Genomic DNA, 19,976 nt, shown 5'->3' with positions numbered 1-19,976 from the left:
GCTATTTGGCTTCGCCGACGACATAGATATTATGGCACGTAACTTTGAGAAGATGGAGAAAGCCTACATCAGACTGAAGAGGGAAGCCAAGGGGATCGGACTAGTCACCAACACGTCGAAGACGAAATACATGATAGGAAGAGGTTCAAGAGAAGACAATGTGAGCCAACCAACCGCAAGTATGTATCGGTGGTGACGAAATCGAGGTGGTAGACGAATTTGTGTACTTGGGCTCACTGGTGACTGGCGAAAATGATACCAGCAGAGAAATTCGAAGACGCATAGTGGCTGGAAATCGTACGTACTTTGGACTCCGACGTTCCGATCGAATAGAGTTCGCTGCCGTACCAAACTGACTATCTACAAAACGCTCATTAGACCGGTAGTCCTCTACGGACACGAGATCTGGACGATGCTCGTGGAGGACCAACGCGCACTTGGAGTTTTCGAAAGGAAAGTGCTGCGTACCATCTGCGTACGTGGAGGAGGCGAATGAACCACGAGTTGCATCAGCTGCTGGGAGAACCGTCCATCGTTCACACCGCGAAAATCGGACGACTGCGGTGGGCCGGGCACGTAGCCAGAATGTCGGACAGTAACCCGGTGAAAATGGTTCTCGACAACGATCCGACGGGCACAAGAAGGCGAGGTGCACAGCGGGCAAGGTAGATCGATCAGGTTGAAGATGACTTGCGGACTTAGTCTCAAACCGCTCAAACAACTTTCTCCCCGGCCATTTTAAGCACAGCTCCGACTTCCGACATGCATTTTCCATCCTTAGTAGTGAACCAGAGGGATGTTTTGTCGGCTTTGCTTAATCTCGACACTTCGAAAGGATCTGGTGTGGACAATCTACGACCGCTGCTTTTGAAAGAATGTGCTCCCAATTTACTGATGCCGTTAACGCTTATCTTCAATAGATCGATTAATGAGAGAACTTTTCCAGTAGCGTGGAAACTAGCCTAACTCCGGTCTTCGCTTCTGATTTCTCAAATGCGTTCGACGAGGTTCCCCGTGATTTCGTAAAAGCCAAATTCCGATACCTTGGCTTTCCCGAATTTCTTACTGGATGGCTGCAATCTTATTTGAGTGGAAGAGAGGCTTTTGTCAACATAAATGGATTACGTTCTCGTACTATTTCTATTACATCGGGAGTCCCGCAATGCAGCGTTTTGAGACCTTGTTGTTTTTTATCTTCGTCGATTTAAAATTACGTCTCTTACTCTTTGCCAACGATTTCAAAATTTACAAAGTGATTTCATGGTTTCTTGACTGCTTGCAATTCAAGCTGATATTGACGAGATTTAGTTATGGTGCATCGAAAATGGAATGAAACTGAACATTAGCAAGTGTAAGATTATTTCGTTTATGCGTCAATTTCAAACTGAGTTCGAATATAACATCAACTCGGTCGTCCTGGAATGAGTTCAAACTATCCTTAGGTGTAATTATGGACAACAAACTTAGATTCAACGAACAAGTTAGTACGACAACAGCAAAATTATTCGTGGCACCAATGGTGCGGTATTGGACATTCAACGGCATGTAAAAACGCTGCTACTCCCAACCAACGAATAAACATTGGATATCAATCATTCCTCTTGCTCTCCACCGCAGATTTCGTATATGACAGAAATTCAACTTTGGACAAATTGTTTAACGAATTTGTCCAAAACAGGCAACGATAGTACTCTATTTTGAGCTGAACTCTTGCTACTCTCGATCTACTCCCAATCTCTGCAATGCAATAGTGCAGCGGTTCTCAACCTTTTTCTTGAGAGGTATCCCTTCGAACTATTGCATTAATTGAGGTACCCCCTCCTAAAAGTAGGCTTCCAGGTCTCTTGAAAGAATAATTCCAAGCCCTTGAATCTTTTAAAAGTAAGCTTTCGCACCTTGATAAGAGGCTTCTGAGCCTATTGCATAGCTTTCGAGCTTCTTGCATGGCGGCTTTCGAGCCACTTAAAAGGAGGCTTCCTTTGCATCTCGAAAGGATGCTTCTGAGCCTCTTGATCATGCTTCCAAGCCTATTGCACTAAAAAAAACTCCGCATTATATTCATGAGTTCACACATGGATTTTTGCAATGAGGGTAGCGAAATGAATTCCATATTTTCGACACATACATTCCATGCTTCCACATGCATTGCATGAGTGTTCACACAAACTATCCATGTGGGTCATAGTATCCATGTGTGAATTTGTATGCAATTAAGTATGTGCCGACGCATGATATGCATATTTCAAAATACATAGATTTTTGCCATAAAGTATGTGTCGATTTTCCTGAGTGTGGAGAGAGGCTTCTGAGCAAGGGGCAAGAAACTCTAAACTATGCGATTGTATTACTCATTGTCTCGCAATAGTATTTCGTGGTATTTCTAGTATCCATAATTTTCTTCAAACAAAGATACGGTTGCTAGTTCGATTGGAAGACGGCTTTCAGGCCTCTTGAAAGGAGACTTCCGAGCCTACTGGAGAGAGGCTTCTGAGCCTATTGTAAAAAGGCTTCCGAGCATCTTGAAAGGAGTTTTCCGAGCCTTTTGAAAAGAACTATTCGAGTCTCTTGAAAGGAGTCTTTCGAGCTTTTTGAAAGAAGGCTTCCGACTCTTTTAAAAGGCGGCTTCCGAGCCTCTTGAAAGTAGACTTCCGGGCATCTTAAAACAAGGCTTCCGGCCTCTTGAAAGTAGTTATCCAAGCCTTTTGAAAAGAACCTTTCGAGCCTCTTGAAAGGAGTCTTCCGAGCTTTTTGAAAGAAGGCTTCCGACCTTCTTGAAAGGAGGCTTCCGAGCCTATTGAAAAGAGGATTCCGGGTATCTCAAAGCGAGGCTTCCGGGCCTCTTGAAAGAAGGCTGGCAGGCCTCTTTAAAGGAGGCTTCCAGGCCTCTTGAAAGGAGATTTCCAAGCATCTCGAAAGAAGGCTTCTGAACATCTTGGAAGGAGTCCTTCGAGCTGTCTGGGTGAATGCTTCCGAGATGCAAAGCAAAGCGCAAAGCGCTCCGGTCGAATCCACTACGCCGCCGAACCAAACTGACTATCTACAAAACGCTCATTAGGGGGCATTAGGCAAGATGGATCGAACAATTGAAAGACGATTTGCGGAACCTCCGCAGACTGCGTGGTTGGCGACATGCAGCCATGGACTGAACTGAATGAGGAACACTTTATGCATTGCACAGACCACTCCGGCCTTAGTCTGAAAAATAAAAATAAATAATGCATATTATGCACAAGACAAAGTTTTGAAATGAAAAATACACAATTGCCAAATCTTTATCAATAAGTTTTGTTTGTAATTGTAATATGCCCGCCATTTCGCATTTTTGTCCGAGGTACCCCCTAGGACCAGCGCCAGCGAAGGTACCCCCAGGGGTACATGTACCCTAGGTTGAGAACCGCTGCAATAGTGGGTTCACAACTTCGGTTTAGGTTAAGGCTATTGAGAGACAAAAGTTGTGCAACTTCAGTGAGAAAATATGTTAGGATAGTTCACTAGAATGTACCTGAATTTGATTTCTTACATCAACGCTTTTTTTTATTGAAATTTCATTGAAATCTAAGAGAGTGCTGCCAACTTCGAATAGGATTTGGAGCGAAATGCGTCTATTGGCAAATATGTATACGTCTTTTTGTAGGACTCCGGCAATCTGTCGTGATTTACATAACAACAATGTATAAAATATTCTTTATATCAGCATATTACTACTGACCGATGAATCCAATAATATTTTTTGCAATAAAAACTTCCCAACACCTTCCCACTGAATCGATTATTCAAGTCATAATATTAGCACAGATATCTGTGACATTAGCGTTAAATTTTATCGTCTCCTAATTCTCACCGTCGAGAACGACGCCGCCGCCGCCGCTGGATTTATGGCTTCATTGTCACTTCAGAGATCTGACATAAATCCAATCGAGCATGGCAGCGACAAAAACGAGAATCACGTCTCTATTACACACATGCAAAATGTGACAACTGCACTGTGACTCTGCGATATCGATACTGCCAAGTTCTCGTACAGACGTTTGCCTTTGGGTGAAGGTTACGTCCTAATCTCTAACGTATGCTCCAATTGCCCCGACGACGACATGTCTCGTACACCGGCTAAACATTCGGCAGCCTTTGCCAGAATATTTGCACCGTTCAAATCCGACAATTAACTCGACGACAGGTGTTAAAAAATGCGGAATGGTGGAGATTTCAGTACGTCTACCAAACAGAAACACGCCGACGAGAGGTAGTGAATGAGCGAACGTCAACGTCAAACAAATGATCCGTAGTCGAGATGGAAATAGTTTGCCAAAAATTCTAAACGTTTTCGAGAAATGCCACTATTAATTAACATCTTTGTTTTGGATCGTGTTTAGCATGTGTCGCGTTGATTTTTTTTTTGGAGATACATTTTTGGGATACGGAGTATCACGACAGTAATCCTCTTTTAGCACCTTCACGCTGGTGCAGTTGAACACGTCAGTCTGGGTTTGTCTGGCGAAACTGCGGAAGGAGTGCTAACTGCTTCGAATGTCTGTGTCTTGAACAATCATAATTATATGTACAAATAAATAAGATGTTATTTTGACAATATATTTCAATAACTTCTCCTTACTACACTACAGTAAAGGCCTGCCCGGTTGGATCATAAACTGTACCAAGTTATAAACTGTACCAGAAGTTATAAAATCTCAGATATATGCAATTTCTGATTTGTTCGCTGTTTGACGTAGAGAAATCAGTCGCCTAGTTCCCTCATCCGATAGGATTAAACCAATAAATAACGAGCTCACTGGGGTGTTGAATATTTATGGAAGGCAAACGGCGCGCTGCACTTGGCACAGGCTCAGTAGCCGATTATTGCGCCGGCAATGGGAACTTATCGAACCGTTTAGGATCAAGTTCGGTGGGTTGCTATAAACAAGTGACGATGTGACAATTTCCTTGCCATATTGCAGAATTGCTAAAACAAATAAAAGTTTTACGAACTTGTTTTCTGATAATTGATAAATTTGCATGTTGTTGCTGTGCGTGATATCTACTTGTCGAGGATGTTTATTGAATTATATCGAGATTGTGAAACAAAGTTGAAATAAATTTGCATTCGCATTTATTTGATGCAATGATTTTATGTAGAGATCCTTGTGATTCATTGAATTCAAATTTATGTATTATTTCCTCGACTAATGAAAACAATGTTGTTTTTTGAGGAACCCAAATTATAATACAAACACAAATAGAAAAATATTGTTTGGTGTCAAAAAAGAATTGATTCCAAAAATGTTTGCTGAAATCATTTTTTTTTCTACATTTACTTCATAGTTCCTTATTTTTGTTTTTTACCTTCTATCTACCTTTTGTTTTCCACATTCTTTAACTTCAGATGAGTTACTGCAAAGATACCAATAAGTCTAGTCTTTTGTCATTCAAATTACACACATCCAACATGTCACTCGGAATCGAAAAATCTATAACAATATTAAACATATTCATGGATTATTCGCTCGATAGCAGACACAATTAATTATCCGCCCGTTGAACATTAATTCCCCCTATTCCCATCTCACGATCGGCGCTACAGAGACGACCTAGACCTACAAGATCGCACAGCCGCCCGCCGACTGCCCTAATCCATTCAAACGCGATGTCTTCTTCGGCTAGCAGCTATGGGTATTTTAATTGGAACCCATACGGTTCTTGGCTCAGGTGGTTTTTGCTGTAACGCAGGAGGATGAGCGAAGGGAGACGGAAATTGATTTAAATAGATTCACACTGATTATGTGATCAAACGGGTCCCCAGTGTAACCCAATATGAATAAAAAAAATGTGAGAAACGACATTGAAACAGGGTCAAAATATTAAGTTTGATTTGAATGATTAATAGCTTGTGGCACTAGCGTGAAATGCTAACAGCATCTCTGTAAACTAATTTAGTGAAAAGGTGATGGTGAATAAAACACTTCTTCCCACCGCATCAAAGAAAACATTTAAGTGTGAATCGAAACAGTAACACCCTGTCGGCAGAATCAATCAAACTTAAGCACAATGATTAATAAAATTTATAAAGCAGGTGACAGCTATTCAAATCGATCGTCGGTAGCTTCGCCAGTGGAATCGTTTCGGATATCTCACATATGGCTTTACAGTTCGCATAGTTCAAACAAGCCTGTTTTAAACGGTCCCATTAGCATTCGTATGGCGTGCGCGTTTACTACATTGCCATCACAAAAACGCCATCGTCTATGGTATTCAAAGTAGAATAGCCGCTAGATCTAGGTATGGGATCGGGTATTTTATCTAGTTTTAGCGAAATATTGCAACAGAAAAATATCGGTATCGAAAAATGTAGAAGTCGTAAAATTTAAAATCACTGGGGATGGAATCGCTTAGCTCATTAGGATCGTCATAAAGGATACAGCGCAGCGTAGGAAACGATTAGAAGCGTATCGAATATTCATTCGCTCGAACCGGTGTGGTTTTTATCTCACAGTCTGACTACATGACTTGATATACAGAGAGCATCGTGTTAGAGCAAGTGGGGTTTCGCAATTTTTCAAAAAGTCAACTACGCATACTTTATCAACACTTATAGACTTTTCCAGTCTTATAGACTAGCAGTCGGTAGTATTATGAAAATTTGTATGCATCCTATACTGCCTATGATCGGATATTTGTAACAATCGACAAAAGTAGGCATGGGAGAAATGGAACGATAAAGTTTGTGATATGCATATGCATTCGTCATGGTCATTTTTTCAAATCAATGATTTTTCGAAGCCATTCTGGGTCCTGAACAACTGTGCAGAATTTGGGACCGATTGGTTGCTTCCTCGCTTTCCGCATCGCGTTTATAGTTTGTATGAAAATTAGTATGGGAGAACGTATATTTTTGCATTTCTACTACTAGAGGTTTCAGTTCATCGTAAACCTAGTGGCCCATTGCGTTAAAGTATAACCCAAATGATGCCGAAAAACTTTGCTGAAGATGGCACGTTGCTGGGACGTCCACGAAAAAAGTTATATCGCTTCGAACATTGAGTGTTCAAACCATATGCAAAAAATCGTTTATTCTGCCAGCACTGCCGAACTACGTAGACCAATAATTTAACTGAGTGTTATTTCAAAATAATTGATCTTATAGGGCTTTAGAGCAGATGGGAGCTATCCGGAATTATTTCATATAGAAAAAAATCTGACAAGAAGGAAGATGGGTTTTGCCCTTCGATAACCGGTAGTGCTGGCAGAAACATTGATTTCTCGCATATGGTTTGAACAATCAATTTTCGAAACGTAATAACATTTTTTTGTAGACCTTCTAGCTACGAGGATACAACAAGATACAAATAAAAACACTTGAAACAGAAAGCTTTGAAGCTTATCATTAGAATGTGCATTGATTTGGCTGCCCCTTTTTGCAACATTGCGAGATATTTTGGTGCGAAAATGTTTAATTTTGTTTGTAAATCTTTAATTTCAAATATTCATACATACACTGATTGGGCGGGACTGGTGGTCCTACTTCGTTTAATACTAGCAGCAGCAAGCAGGTTTCTCGCGTGCGAATTTCTCGTCACTTTTTACCTTTCTCGTACTAAGTACGAAAAATGTTTATTTTTGTTCGAAAATATTTAATTTCCTTCTAGAAATTGAAATTATTGTTATGATTGTGTTGTTGAATGCTGTATTTTTATGTGCTGAATAAGGTTCTAGAACATTGTGGTTGGAAAATGCGGGGTAAAGCGTACCATTGGTACTTCGCGTACCTTAACACATACCCCCATTTTACGACAAAACTCAAAATTCAAAACCACGTAGCTCAGCCAATTTCCAACGAATTTTCAAGCAAGCTTCTGGAATCGATCACAAAATTCCTATAGTTTTAGGAATTTTCATGCAATGACCATGGTTTCGAATATATTCCGGGGAGTACTGGGGTTACCTCCCTCCCGGAAAAAAATGGTCACTTGCAGATTGGTTTCGAAATCCATCTTGCGACATGTCAAACTTCATGATTTTGCAAAACAAGTGCACTGGAGTACATTTCGGCGATTTTCGATTGAATTGGCCACCCTCCGGGTACTTCCAGGGCCAGGTTCTCTTGGGGAAGTGGCCAATTTTCGTTCAATCTTGGAATCTACCTTGCGGTATGTCAAACTTCATAATTTTGCAAAACAAGTACACTGGAGTCCATTCCGGTGATTTTCGAACGAATTAGCCACCTTCCGGGTACTTCCAGGTAGACCTGTGCGCTGATTGAAATTTTACCGGCGGTGGCGTGGCGTCGTCACGCCGTTGGTGATCGGCGGCGGCGTGGATCGGCATGAACCAGTTTCAAGCGCGAAAATTTCTCCAGAAGTTCCTCCAGGAATTTCTCCGGAAGCTCCTTCAGAAATTCCTCCGAAAGTTCCTCCAGGAATTCCTCTGGAAGTTCCTCCAGGAATTCCTCCGAAAGTTCCTCCAGCAATTCCTCCGAAAGTTCCTCCAGGAATTCCTCCGAAAGTTCCTCCAGGAATTCCTCCGAAAGTTCCTCCAGGAATTCCTCCGGAAGTTCCTCCAAAAATTCCTCCGGAAGTTCCTCCAGGAAGTTCCTCCAGGATTTCCTCCGGAAGTTCCTCCAGGAATTCCTCCGAAAGTTCCTCCAGGAATTCCTCCGGAAGTTCCTCCAGGAATTCTTCCGGAAGTTCCTCCAGGAATTCCTCCGGAAGTTCCTCCAGGAATTCCTCCGGAAGTTCCTCCAGGAATTCCTCCGGAAGTTCCTCCAGGAATTCCTCCGAGAGTTCCTCCAGGAATTCCTCCGGAAGTTCCTCCAGGAATTCCTCCGGAAGTTCCTCCAGGAATTCCTCCGGAAGTTCCTCCAGGAATTCCTCCGGAAGTTCCTCCAGGAATTCCTCCGGAAGTTCCTCCAGGAATTCCTCCGGAAGTTCCTCCAGGAATTCCTCCGGAAGTTCCTCCAGGAATTCCTCCGAAGTTCCTCCAGGAATTCCTCCGGAAGTTCCTCCAGGAATTCCTCCGGAAGTTCCTCCAGGAATTCCTCCGGAAGTTCCTCCAGGAATTCCTCCGGAAGTTCCTCCAGGAATTCCTCCGGAAGTTCCTCCAGGAATTCCTCCGAAAGTTCCTCCAGGCATTCCTCCGGAGGTTCTTCCAGGAATTCCTCCGGAAGTTCCTCCAGAAATTCCTCTGGAAGTTCCTCCAGGAATTCCTTCGAAGTTCCTCCAGGAATTCCTTCGAAGTTCCTCCAGGAATTCCTCCGGAAGTTCCTCCAGGTATTCCTCCGGAAGTTCCTCCAGGTATTCCTCCGGAAGTTCCTCCAGGTATTCCTCCGGAAGTTCCTCCAGGAATTCCTCCGGAAGTTCCTCCAGGAATTCCTCCGGAAGTTCCTCCAGGAATTCCTCCGGAAGTTCCTCCAGGAATTCCTCCGGAAGTTCCTCCAGGAATTCCTCCGGAAGTTCCTCCAGGAATTCTTCTGAAATTTCTCCAGGAATTCTTCGGAAAGTTCCTCCAGGAATTCCTCCGAAGTTCCTCCAGGAATTCCTCCGGAAGTTCCTCCAGGAATTCCTCCGGAAGTTCCTCCAGGAATTCCTCCGGAAGTTCCTCCAGGAATTCCTCCGGAAGTTCCTCCAGGAATTCCTCCGGAAGTTCCTCCAGGAATTCCTCCGAAGTTCCTTCCAGGAATTCCTCCGGAAGTTCCTCCAGGAATTCCTCCGGAAGTTCCTCCAGGAATTCCTCCGGAAGTTCCTCCAGGAATTCCTCCGGAAGTTCCTCCAGGAATTCCTCCGGAAGTTCCTCCAGGAATTCCTCCGAAGTTCCTCCAGGAATTCCTCCGGAAGTTCCTCCAGGAATTCCTCCGAAGTTCCTCCAGGAATTCCTCCGGAAGTTCCTCCAGGAATTCCTCCGAAGTTCCTCCAGGAATTCCTCCGGAAGTTCCTCCAGGAATTCCTCCGGAAGTTCCTCCAGGAATTCCTCCGGAAGTTCCTCCAGGAATTCCTCCGGAAGTTCCTCCAGGAATTCCTCCGGAAGTTCCTCCAAGAATTCCTCCGGAAGTTCCTCCAGGAATTCCTCCGGAAGTTCCTCCAGGAATTCCTCCAGAAATTCTTCCAGGAATTTCTCCGGAAGTTCTTCCAGGAATTTCTCCGGAAGTTCCTCCGGGAATTCCGCCGGAAGTTCCTCCGGGAATTCCTCCGGAAGTTCCTCCGGAAGTTCCTCCGGGAATTCCTCCGGAAGTTACTCCGGAAGTTCCTCCGGGAATTCCTCCGGAAGTTCCTCCGGGAATTCCTCCGGAAGTTCCTCCGGGAATTCCTCCGGAAGTTCCTCCGGGAATTCCTCCGGAAGTACCACCGGGAATTCCTCCGGAAGTTCCACCGAGAATTCCTCCGGAGGAATTCCTGGAGGAACTTCCGGAGGAAATTTCGGAGGTATTCCTGGAGGAACTTCTTGTCTTATTTACCAACAATTATTTATCTCGTTCCTCTCCTACATTTGATTTCTATTTATTTATTTGGTATCTTCGTGTTTACAAATGGGAATACGCTTTTTTCTAGCTACATACAAAGTTGACGGACTTTTCATCGCTCTCATCGCCCTTTCCTGCCGTGCGCCACAAGAAAATATGGTGTTAATTACTCTCCCGAAATGGTAATTTTTGTATGGAATTTGGAAAACTTGGTTGAAGTAAAAAGAGCTTCCTTCAAAATTTAATGCGGTCACATATATTTTTTATTACTTAAAAATGATCGTTGAAAAATTTCAAAACTTTTGTCAGTTGGGTTTTGCAAAATTCGGTTCCTTTATGCCTCAAATCATCGGAGAGAGGTACTGAGAAGCGAAAATTTCAGTTGTACAAATGTTTAGTATTTAGAGTTGAATTCAAATTTGGGAAATAGTAGGTCCACAAAATTTTCTAGGAACATTCCTTGATAAATTCCAAAGAGATTTTCAGTTGGAATAAGCGAAATTCGTTTCCAATTCCGATTTATAGACATTTTAGTATGAAAATAGTGCTCTACCGTGAGAGAGCTTCCCTCAGACCTTAATGTCCAAGTCTGGTGGTTTAATCCCCGGAAATAGGCAATTAACTTTGATTGAACTAAAAAAAGTTGTTGAAATCAGCAAATGGGATTAATTAAAAAATTTTAACGTGTTGATTGCTGAAGTGCGTTTAAATGAATTATTGGAAAACCAATGGAAAAAGGTTTTCTACAAACCTGAAAAGATTCATTGAAATCTGAGGAGCCACAAACATCACAAAGTCCACTTGAAATCTGGTTTGTAAGAAATTCTGAGCTCTCAAAAGATTCTTCGACAATCATACGATTTTTAAAAAGTTCGCTTTGAATCGCTAGATCCATAACCAATAATAAGCAATAATCGATGAAACCATTGAAGATTTATACAAATTTCTGTGATCCATGACTGCCGGAAGCTTGTAAAAATGTTCGATTATCGAGAATTCAAATATGTATGTCATACTTTTTTTAGTTATCCTTAAACAGCCTTGGAAGAGTAATATTTTTCCAGAGAATCGTAGAAAATTTCTCAAATTATCTGAGTATTCTGTCCGCAAAGATCTTTTTAAGTCCAGATTATTTCTAGTTCTTTCTGTGTTTCACGTTCTACCGAAACTATTCCTTCTGCTATACCTTCCACACTAACAGCTCCAAAACCTTCCGTGGCAACTGTGAGAAGTCATAGAGTTCTCTGCACCTCTGTAGTAAGATATGCAGCTCTCGGTTGTCATGGGTGGAAGTGATACTACTCTCATGCCATAGTCTTGTAGCAATACCATAACTATTGCTTAAAATGGCATTTCCTATTTGTCCTACCCACGACTCGCAACGTGGATGCGCCTCTGCTGGCCACTATCTGGTTATGGATAAATTGCGCCCAAAACTATCCGTCATCAACAATGTTCGGTACCGTCGACCGCCGTGGTACGACCTAGTGCGACTAAACCTGATGTCGCCACTGCATACGCACAGCATCTCGAGGCAGCGTTGCCGGAAGAAGGTGAGCTCGATGGGGCCCCTCCTAAGGACTGCTGGAATACAGTCAAAGCAGCCATTAACGACGCAGCGGAGAACAACGTCGGGTATATGGGACGAAGTCGACGGAACGATTGGTTCGACGAAGAGTGCAGACAGATTCTGGAGGAGAAGGACGCGGCTCGGGCGGTCGCGCTTCAGCATGGTACTCGGCAGAACGTGGAACGTTATAGACGGAAGCGGAGACAGCTGATCCGCCTTTTTCAGGAGAAGAAACGCCGCCTGGAAGAAGCGGAGTGCGAGGAGATGGAACAGATGGGCCGTTCTCAAGAAACACGCAAGTTCTATCAGAAGCTCAACGCATCCCGCAAAGGCTTCGTGCCGCGAGCCGGAATGTGCAGGGATAAGGATGGGAGCATTTTGAGTCACGATTCTTGACGGAGAACATGTGGTGATCGAAAGGTGGAAGCAGCACTACGACGAACATTTAAATGGCGCTGAGAGTATATGCAGTGAAAGTCAAGGTAGCGGAGGAAATAACTACGTCAGTTTAGCGGACAACCTTGATGTAAGTTAAGGATGCCATCATCTAAAGACCAATAGAGCAGCAGGTAAGGATGGTATCGGAGCTGAGCTCATCAAGATGGGCCCGGAAAAGCTGGCCACTTGCTTGCACAAACTGATAATCAGAATCTGGGAAACCGAACAGCTACCGGACGAGTGGAAGGAAGGGGTTATATGCCCCATCTACAAGAAAGGCGACATGCTGGAATGTGAGAACTTTCGAGCGATCACCATCCTTAATGCCGCCTACAAAGTGATATCCCGCCTAAAAAGTGATCATCTGAGTGAGTTCGTGGGAAGTTATCAAGCTGGCTTCGTTGACAGAAGCTCGACAACGGACCAGATCTTTACTGTACGGCAAATCCTTCAAAAATGCCGTGAATACCAGGTCCCGACGCACCATCCGTTCATTGATTTCAAGGCGGCATACGACAGTAAGACCGCGTAGAGCTATGGAAAATTTTGGACGAGAACAGCTTCCCTGAGAAGCTTACCAGACTGATCGAAGCAACGGTGGATGGTGTGTAAAACTGTGTGAAGATTTCGTTCGAATCGCACCGGGGACTAGGACAAGGTGGTAAACTTTCGTGCCTGTTATTCAACATTGCGCTAAAAGGTGTTATGCGGAGTGCCGGGTGCAACAGCCGGGGTACGATTTTCAACAGATCCAGTCAATTTATTTGTTTCGCGGATGACATGGACATTGTCGGCCAAACATTTGCAAAGTTGGCAGAACTGTACACTCGCCTGAAACGTGAAGCAACAAAAGTTGGACAGGGCCCGCCTGGGAAGCAGTGTTACGATAGGCGGGGATCTATCTCGGATCCTTGCTAACGGGTGATAACAATGTTAGTCGTGAAATGCGAAGAAGCATCATCTGTGGAAGTCGGGCCTGCTACGGGCTCCAGGAGAAACTGCGGTAGAAAAAAATCACCACCGCACCAAATGTGTCATGTACAAGACGCTGATAAGAACGGTAGTCCTCTACGGATGGATGGACAATGCTCGAGGAGGACTTGCAAGTACTCGGAGTATTCGAGAGACGGGTGCTTAGGACCATTTTTGGTAGTGTGCCAGAAGACGTTGTGTGGCGGCGAAGAATGAACCACGAGCTCACCCAGCTCTATGGCGAACCCAGTATCCAGAAGGTAGATAAAGCCGGAAGAATGCGATGGGCAGGGTATGTTGCAAGAATGCGGGACAGAAATCCTGCGAAGATGGTGTTCGCAGCGGGCGAGATGGGCAGACCACGTGCAAAACGACTTGGCGAATGTGGGGCACATTCGAGGATGGAGAGATGCGGCCTCGAACCGTGTATTGTGGCGTCAAATTGTTGATTCAGTGTTATCAGTTTAGATGAAAACTAAATAAATAAAATAAATGATGAGCATTGTGACCTCAAAAGTCCGATCAGGCGATGTTATTCATTGTATATTTTTTTTATTCGTGTTTTTATTTGGTAGGCACTCTATAGAATCCACACAGATTCTATTTTTAGATATTCCTAATTCGTTATTGTTGTTGTTTGCCAGTTCATTTCATCGTGAGTCTATTGTGTCCATTTGTTGCTTTTTCCGGTTGCCATTTATCGAGGTACGTTGGAGGAATGCCTCCGAGAAGAACAGTTTTGTCAGTCGTCATCAGACAGCCGTGTCGGTGAGGCGCGTCTCCCAAAACGCCACCGTACGAACTGCGCTTTCGGTGACTGACAAGGGTTTTGGTGGAGGGGCTGGGAATCGAACCCATGACCATTCGCTTATAAGGCAAACGTGTAGCCAACTACGCTACGTGACCCCACTTTTATATACCAGTTTATATATAGGGTTAAATGATGTCATATCATATGATGGATCATAGTGGAACCAAGCTTAAGGTGTGAAATAAGCGATATTACAGAGTTTGAGATTGTCCCCATGCACCAAAATTTTATGATTTTTTTATCGTGTTTCCAATAGTTACATATATTTCAATTGATTCAAATATAGAGGACTTCAATGGAATGTTATATTCACATTACAATAGTTCTAAACTAGTGTAACAACGATTTTAGAAAAGTTAATTTTTCGAAAACCTATCAATTACGGTGTCCACGGAAATAATCGTCGAGTAGCTCTACTTGCGGGATAGTCATTCCGCCACGGTCTGATAATACAATAATAAACCACTTCCAGCATGCTAATCACGCTAGAACCCATCGCCAGTGCAAACAGTCCACCGAACTTAGCCAACATCTCGGAGACTCCAAACAATTCCTGGCGTCTCATTGCGAGCATATATTTGCTCTTGAAAGCTATCACCAGTGTTGCCGGTTCCCACCTGTAAATAGTAAATTTGTTTTGGAGAGAACATGGAAAATATGATCAACGTACCCTTCATATAGTTCGATGGGTGAATTCAATGCTCTTGAAAACGCATTATAATGCCAGGGGAAGCTCGATATTTCCACTCCGTACTTCAGCGTGGTGCATGCCGGAAGACAACCACATAAATCCTCCAGTTCTAGGTTGCGGTGTGAATAGTCCATTTTTCGAATAAATTTTTCGATTGACCATTCGGGACAGTACAAATCTTGGCCATCGCAGATGGGAACGTCAGCACTACGAGGCGAGTGGAAGCCAACGCAACCACATTCTTGAGCAGTTAAGTTGGATATGCATTCTTGGAGGCAGTTTTCCTTGTTGTATATTTTAAAGTACCGTAGGTATCGTTCGTCATTGAAATAGCATTGTCGTCTGAAAATGTGAGAAAGGTTTTAATTGTATGTCATTGTAAATGTATCTTACCTGGTATGATGATGCTTCCTAAGTTCGGGATAAGTTGCAGTAAGTTCAGGCTTTACAATTATTGATAGTCTGCTCTGGTGGGATAATCGATAGAATTTATTTTGAACTGAAGGAATTTCATCAGGTGCATGTATTGCAATTTTATATCCTACAACTGGTCCCTAGAAATTCGTTTTCAAATAAACATCTGAACAGAATATACTTTATTTAGTGTAAATATATACCTCACAGAAGTAATCCATATCCACCTTTCTTGTTTTTAACGCTATCATCAAGCCAGTGGTCAATCCTCCTCCAACTGGACGCAAAGGATATGTTTTCAATTCAAATCTATCCGAGTATCCTCTTTCCAAAGTCCAATTTCGAGAATCTAGATATGAATTTGAGTATTTGTATTCGCGATGAAGATTATCGGTCCTTAGTAAGTCATCGGAATCGATGGCATTGAAAGTGTAGCAAATGCCCCCATCAGTGATGGTCCTGGACCAGTAGGTTCTGCAATCAATAAAGTATTTCCTAAATTTGCATCCACCATACAAAGAGTCAAACGGAATGGCAATGTTCTGCAGAATTTGTACGTAGTTCACTGCTAATGTATCGTTGAATTCGTAATATTCTGACATCATGGGACATACGTGCAGCAAGGCGCGAAGTCGCACGTACCTTAAAAAAATCAGATTAATACCCAATTATCACCCAAACGTCGAAGATTACCTACTCTATGTTGTTTATCCCTTCAGCGTCTATGCGATCATAAACATCTGATGAGTTAAACAATTCCACTCGAGCTCGTGCCATCGGACAAACCGTTATGGCAGGAAACGGGACGGCCCAGACCGGAAAGAGGTTATGACTGTAGCTGATGACCACAGGGGTTCGCTTCCACTGGTCGTACAGCTGAGCCATGGACAGTGAGCTGGCGAGTATTGCCATTCCTATCCAGAAGAACCACCAAACCCGCTCGCTGAAGTGCAGTTTCGTTGCTAGATATCGCATCGGGTAGATCGAACACCGCTGACAATACTCGGTCCAAAGGTTGGCAAGGAAGCGACCGTTTTGGTTGGCCATGGTTTCGTGACAGAAAGGTTAATAGGCGAAGCTGGGATGTTTTAACAGCGAACGTTTTGGATTTCCTTAGGGTGCATCGCATGTCGAATAACATTAATGTTCGGTGAGATTCATTGGGTTCTGATTGCAGTGGTACATGTGATACGATGTTATATGCTGGATCTGGATTTGCGTTAAAGTGCTTATTATACTAATTTTATATGCTTTATTTCCTGATTGTAACTGACAAGACTTGTTTTACTGAAATCATGTTACTAACGTCGTTTTAAAGAAGCTAATCAGTTATTCACGGATGGTCAAAATATTTGAGCAAATCAGGTTTTTTGTATGGTTAGTTTTAAGCTGCAAATTCGATTTTATTACAATTGGACGGGCTTGGTAGTCATATGGCTACTGCTTCTGCCTCATACGCAGGAGGTCGTGGGTTCAATCCCAGGTCCGTTCCATTCTCCTACTTTGTATCTTTCTCTTTATTTCTCATGTTCTAGCAATCGCTAGAACTGGAAATGGACTTCCATACCGTTTCCATTACTATTCCTATACCTTCAACTTGAGTATTCTATCAGTAATCTGCTAGAATTGGAAATGAACTATAGAGCTCGTTTCCTACATCCAATTAGAAATTCCATCAGTTACCTTCTCCTATCTATCACATTGGCAGCTCGTTAACCAAGACGGACCTCTGCCACTCCAACCTAACCCAAAAATTCCAACAAATTCCGCATGAACTCGTGGCAAGTGCAGAGGTATATTCGGCTTGCAGTGGGCGAGTGATTGCATCATCATTTCCTCCCCCTTCCCTAATTTGACTTGCATTCTGACGTGGCAGGCGCCAGTATGACCTAACAAATGAGATCACCAGTACTTGTACATTGAAGATGTGCGCTAGTCCCAAGCAAACATCTGTTGGTTCCCTGTGCAAGAACAGCTGATCTGGTCATAATGGAGTAGCAACTACGAGCAGTCAATCAAGCTCAAGCTCAAGCTCAAGCAAATTCGATTTTATTACAATTATTAACGAATGTATGAATTATTGTTTATAGGTCTTCTACTCACATTTTTGTTAACATAACTTTCTAAATGGTATCACGGTACCAAACTTCTGTCCCACACTGTGTTGTTCCTATTGCGTGAAATTAAATTTTCAACCACACTTTTACACCTGCATTAGCATTAGATATACTCACGGTAACTAGCAACCTGGTAAAAACGATTTTGAAGTAGATTTAAGGTATTATCTACTAGCACGTTATCCTAAATATAAAGTATCATTGCTAGGAATTTCAATATCAGTAGCTGATTTTTCATTTTTATTTGAAGATCCGATTGACTACCTTAAATTTCTTTGAGTTTCCGTTTGATTTTGGGATTAACGAGATAGTATAGGAAATATTTTAGATTAGCACTAAATAAGGATATAATATGATGAGAATTTGGTTTAAGGGATTATTACAATTCCGACTGAAATCGTGATGGTTGTTTTTTGCTTAGAACTGGATAGATGACTTTCACTTTTTTTTTATCTTATACCATAGTATTGATACTAATAGCTATCGATTTATATCTGGTTAGTCGCTAGCCTTTGAAATCGCTCACTTTTCAAATGCCTCATCGTCCCCAACGGCACAGAGGTTCTCATCATGACAAGTTATATGGGGAGGTGTATCGAAAAAACACAAATGATACTGAAAATGAACACTCTTTCATACATCGAGTTCATTCAAAATGAATTTCGGCACCGCTCAAAAGTCAAATAATGAACCTATCAGGTACGTCGGCTCAGGAGGCACGATTCCCTCAATTTGGGAGATTTCTGCCATCGCCTTTACTGGCCTTTCTCATCATTTACCTGACGGAAAAGGAAGTGAAAAGGGGAAAGGAAGAGGAGGTGAAGTTGTAAAGGAGAATGGAACAGGTTTCTGGAGAAAGAGGATACAATCAATAATACATACATACGTATTACATTTCGTAAAACGCAATGAAACACGAAGCATAAAATATACTGGATAAGTCACACAATGAAAATGCATATGATATACCATTTATAGGAAAGCCAATTATGTAGACTCACACGCATTAGGACTAAAGAGAAAAAAACAGTGAGGACGTAACAATGGACGAACGTCAAAGACGAAACACAGAGTGCACTGTGAAAAACGCATAATGCGAATCCATATATGTGACAGTTTGTTGAAAAACTAAGTAAAACACATATTCATAACCCCACCCTTATTTAACCTCAAGTTGAGCCCAATCCCATTGAATTCCACCACTTAATTGTATCTTGACAGATACGTTTTTCGACCTAAACAGTAAGGCCGTCTTCAGTGTCTCGTGCTTGACTCGACTCTAAGTCGAGTCAAGCACGAGACACTGAAGGCGGCCTTACTGTTGAGGTCGAAATACGTATCTGTCAAGATACAATTAAGTGGTGGAATTCAATGGGATTGTACAAACTCGTCTTATGACAGGTGAAGACATTCCACTAAAAAGCTCAAAATAATTTTCTTAACTCAAGTTGAGATTAAACAAGAGTAGCCGAAGCTGAACGTCAAAGACGAAACACAGAGTACACTGTGAAAAACGCATAATGCGAATCCATATAGGTAACAAACACAAAGTACATTGTAAAAACCCAGATTAATCCACCTAGCGGTGATGATGCCTTTCTCGTGCGGGAAAAAAATAGTATTTTGGGCATTACTTCTGAGCCCATTGTCCGATCTGGTCAATTTTCAATAGGAAACAATGAGACACAATTCTACGTCGAATGCAACTTGTTGCGATGAAATCGGTTGAGGATAAGTGCCCGAAAAATGAGTGACACTTTTTTACGCGATTATTCCGTAAAAAAAATATTTTGGCCATAACTTCCGATCCCATAGTCCAATTTTCAATAGGAAACAATGGGACACAAGTCTGCGTCGAATGCAACTTGTTGCGAGGAAATTGGTTGAGGATAAGTGCTCCGAAAAATGAGTGACACTTTTTTACGCGATTATTCCGTAAAAAAAGTATTTTGGCCATAACTTCCGATCCCATAGTCCGATCTGGTCAATTTTCAATAGGAAACAATGAGACACAATTCTGCGTCGAATGCAACTTGTTGTGAGTAAATCGGTTGAGGATAAGTGCCCGAAAAATGAGTGACACTTTTGCTACATTTTGGTACGTGGGTGCGCACAGACGAACACACATACACACACACACACACACACACACACACACACACACACACACACACACACACACACACACACACACACACACACACACACACACACACACACACACACACACACACACACACACACACACACACACACACACACACACACACACACACACACACACACACACACACACACACACACACACACACACATACAAGCTCCTTGAGAGAAGCATCCTCAATAGGCTGACGAAATGTACAGAGGGAGAACGCGGGTTGTCGAATATGCAGTTCGGATTCCGTAGAGCAGTTTCGACGGTGGATGCCATTCGAACAGTGCTCGAGAGTGCTGAGAAGGCGTCCAAGCAGAAGAGACGAGGAGATCGGTACTGCGCAGTGGTCACGATAGACGTGAAG

The 19,976-nt window shown here is 42.7% G+C and overlaps 1 protein-coding gene across 1 annotated transcript; it reads right to left on the bottom strand.

Moving 5' to 3' along the window:
• Nucleotides 1-14,614: 14,614 nt before the first annotated feature.
• Nucleotides 14,615-16,536, bottom strand: LOC134222601 (pickpocket protein 28-like). Its single transcript, XM_062701760.1, has 5 exons — nucleotides 16,038-16,536; nucleotides 15,544-15,982; nucleotides 15,320-15,480; nucleotides 14,906-15,268; nucleotides 14,615-14,852 (listed from the first exon to the last, which is right to left on the bottom strand). The coding sequence occupies exons 1-5, from the start codon at nucleotides 16,385-16,387 to the stop codon at nucleotides 14,615-14,617; spliced, it is 1,551 nt and encodes a 516-aa protein (XP_062557744.1). The 5' UTR covers nucleotides 16,388-16,536.
• Between the last annotated feature and the right edge of the window lie 3,440 nt (nucleotides 16,537-19,976).

The sequence above is a fragment of the Armigeres subalbatus genome, chromosome 3 (assembly GCF_024139115.2).
Source record: "Armigeres subalbatus isolate Guangzhou_Male chromosome 3, GZ_Asu_2, whole genome shotgun sequence".
Lineage (NCBI taxonomy): Eukaryota > Metazoa > Arthropoda > Insecta > Diptera > Culicidae > Armigeres > Armigeres subalbatus.
The sequence above is the reverse complement of the archived record's forward strand: the minus strand, read 5'-3'. Positions and strand labels throughout refer to the sequence as shown.

Bases quoted from the DNA above. Each gene is read 5' to 3' on its own strand.
- LOC134222601 (XM_062701760.1), bottom strand. From the start codon at position 16,387: ATGGCCAACCAAAACGGTCGCTTCCTTGCCAACCTTTGGACCGAGTAT. The intron at 15,983-16,037 runs GTAGGTAATCTT...GATTTTTTTAAG, and splicing joins GAAGGGATAAACAACATAGA to GTACGTGCGACTTCGCGCCT. The intron at 15,269-15,319 runs GTAAGATACATT...TCACATTTTCAG, and splicing joins AGGAAGCATCATCATACCAG to ACGACAATGCTATTTCAATG.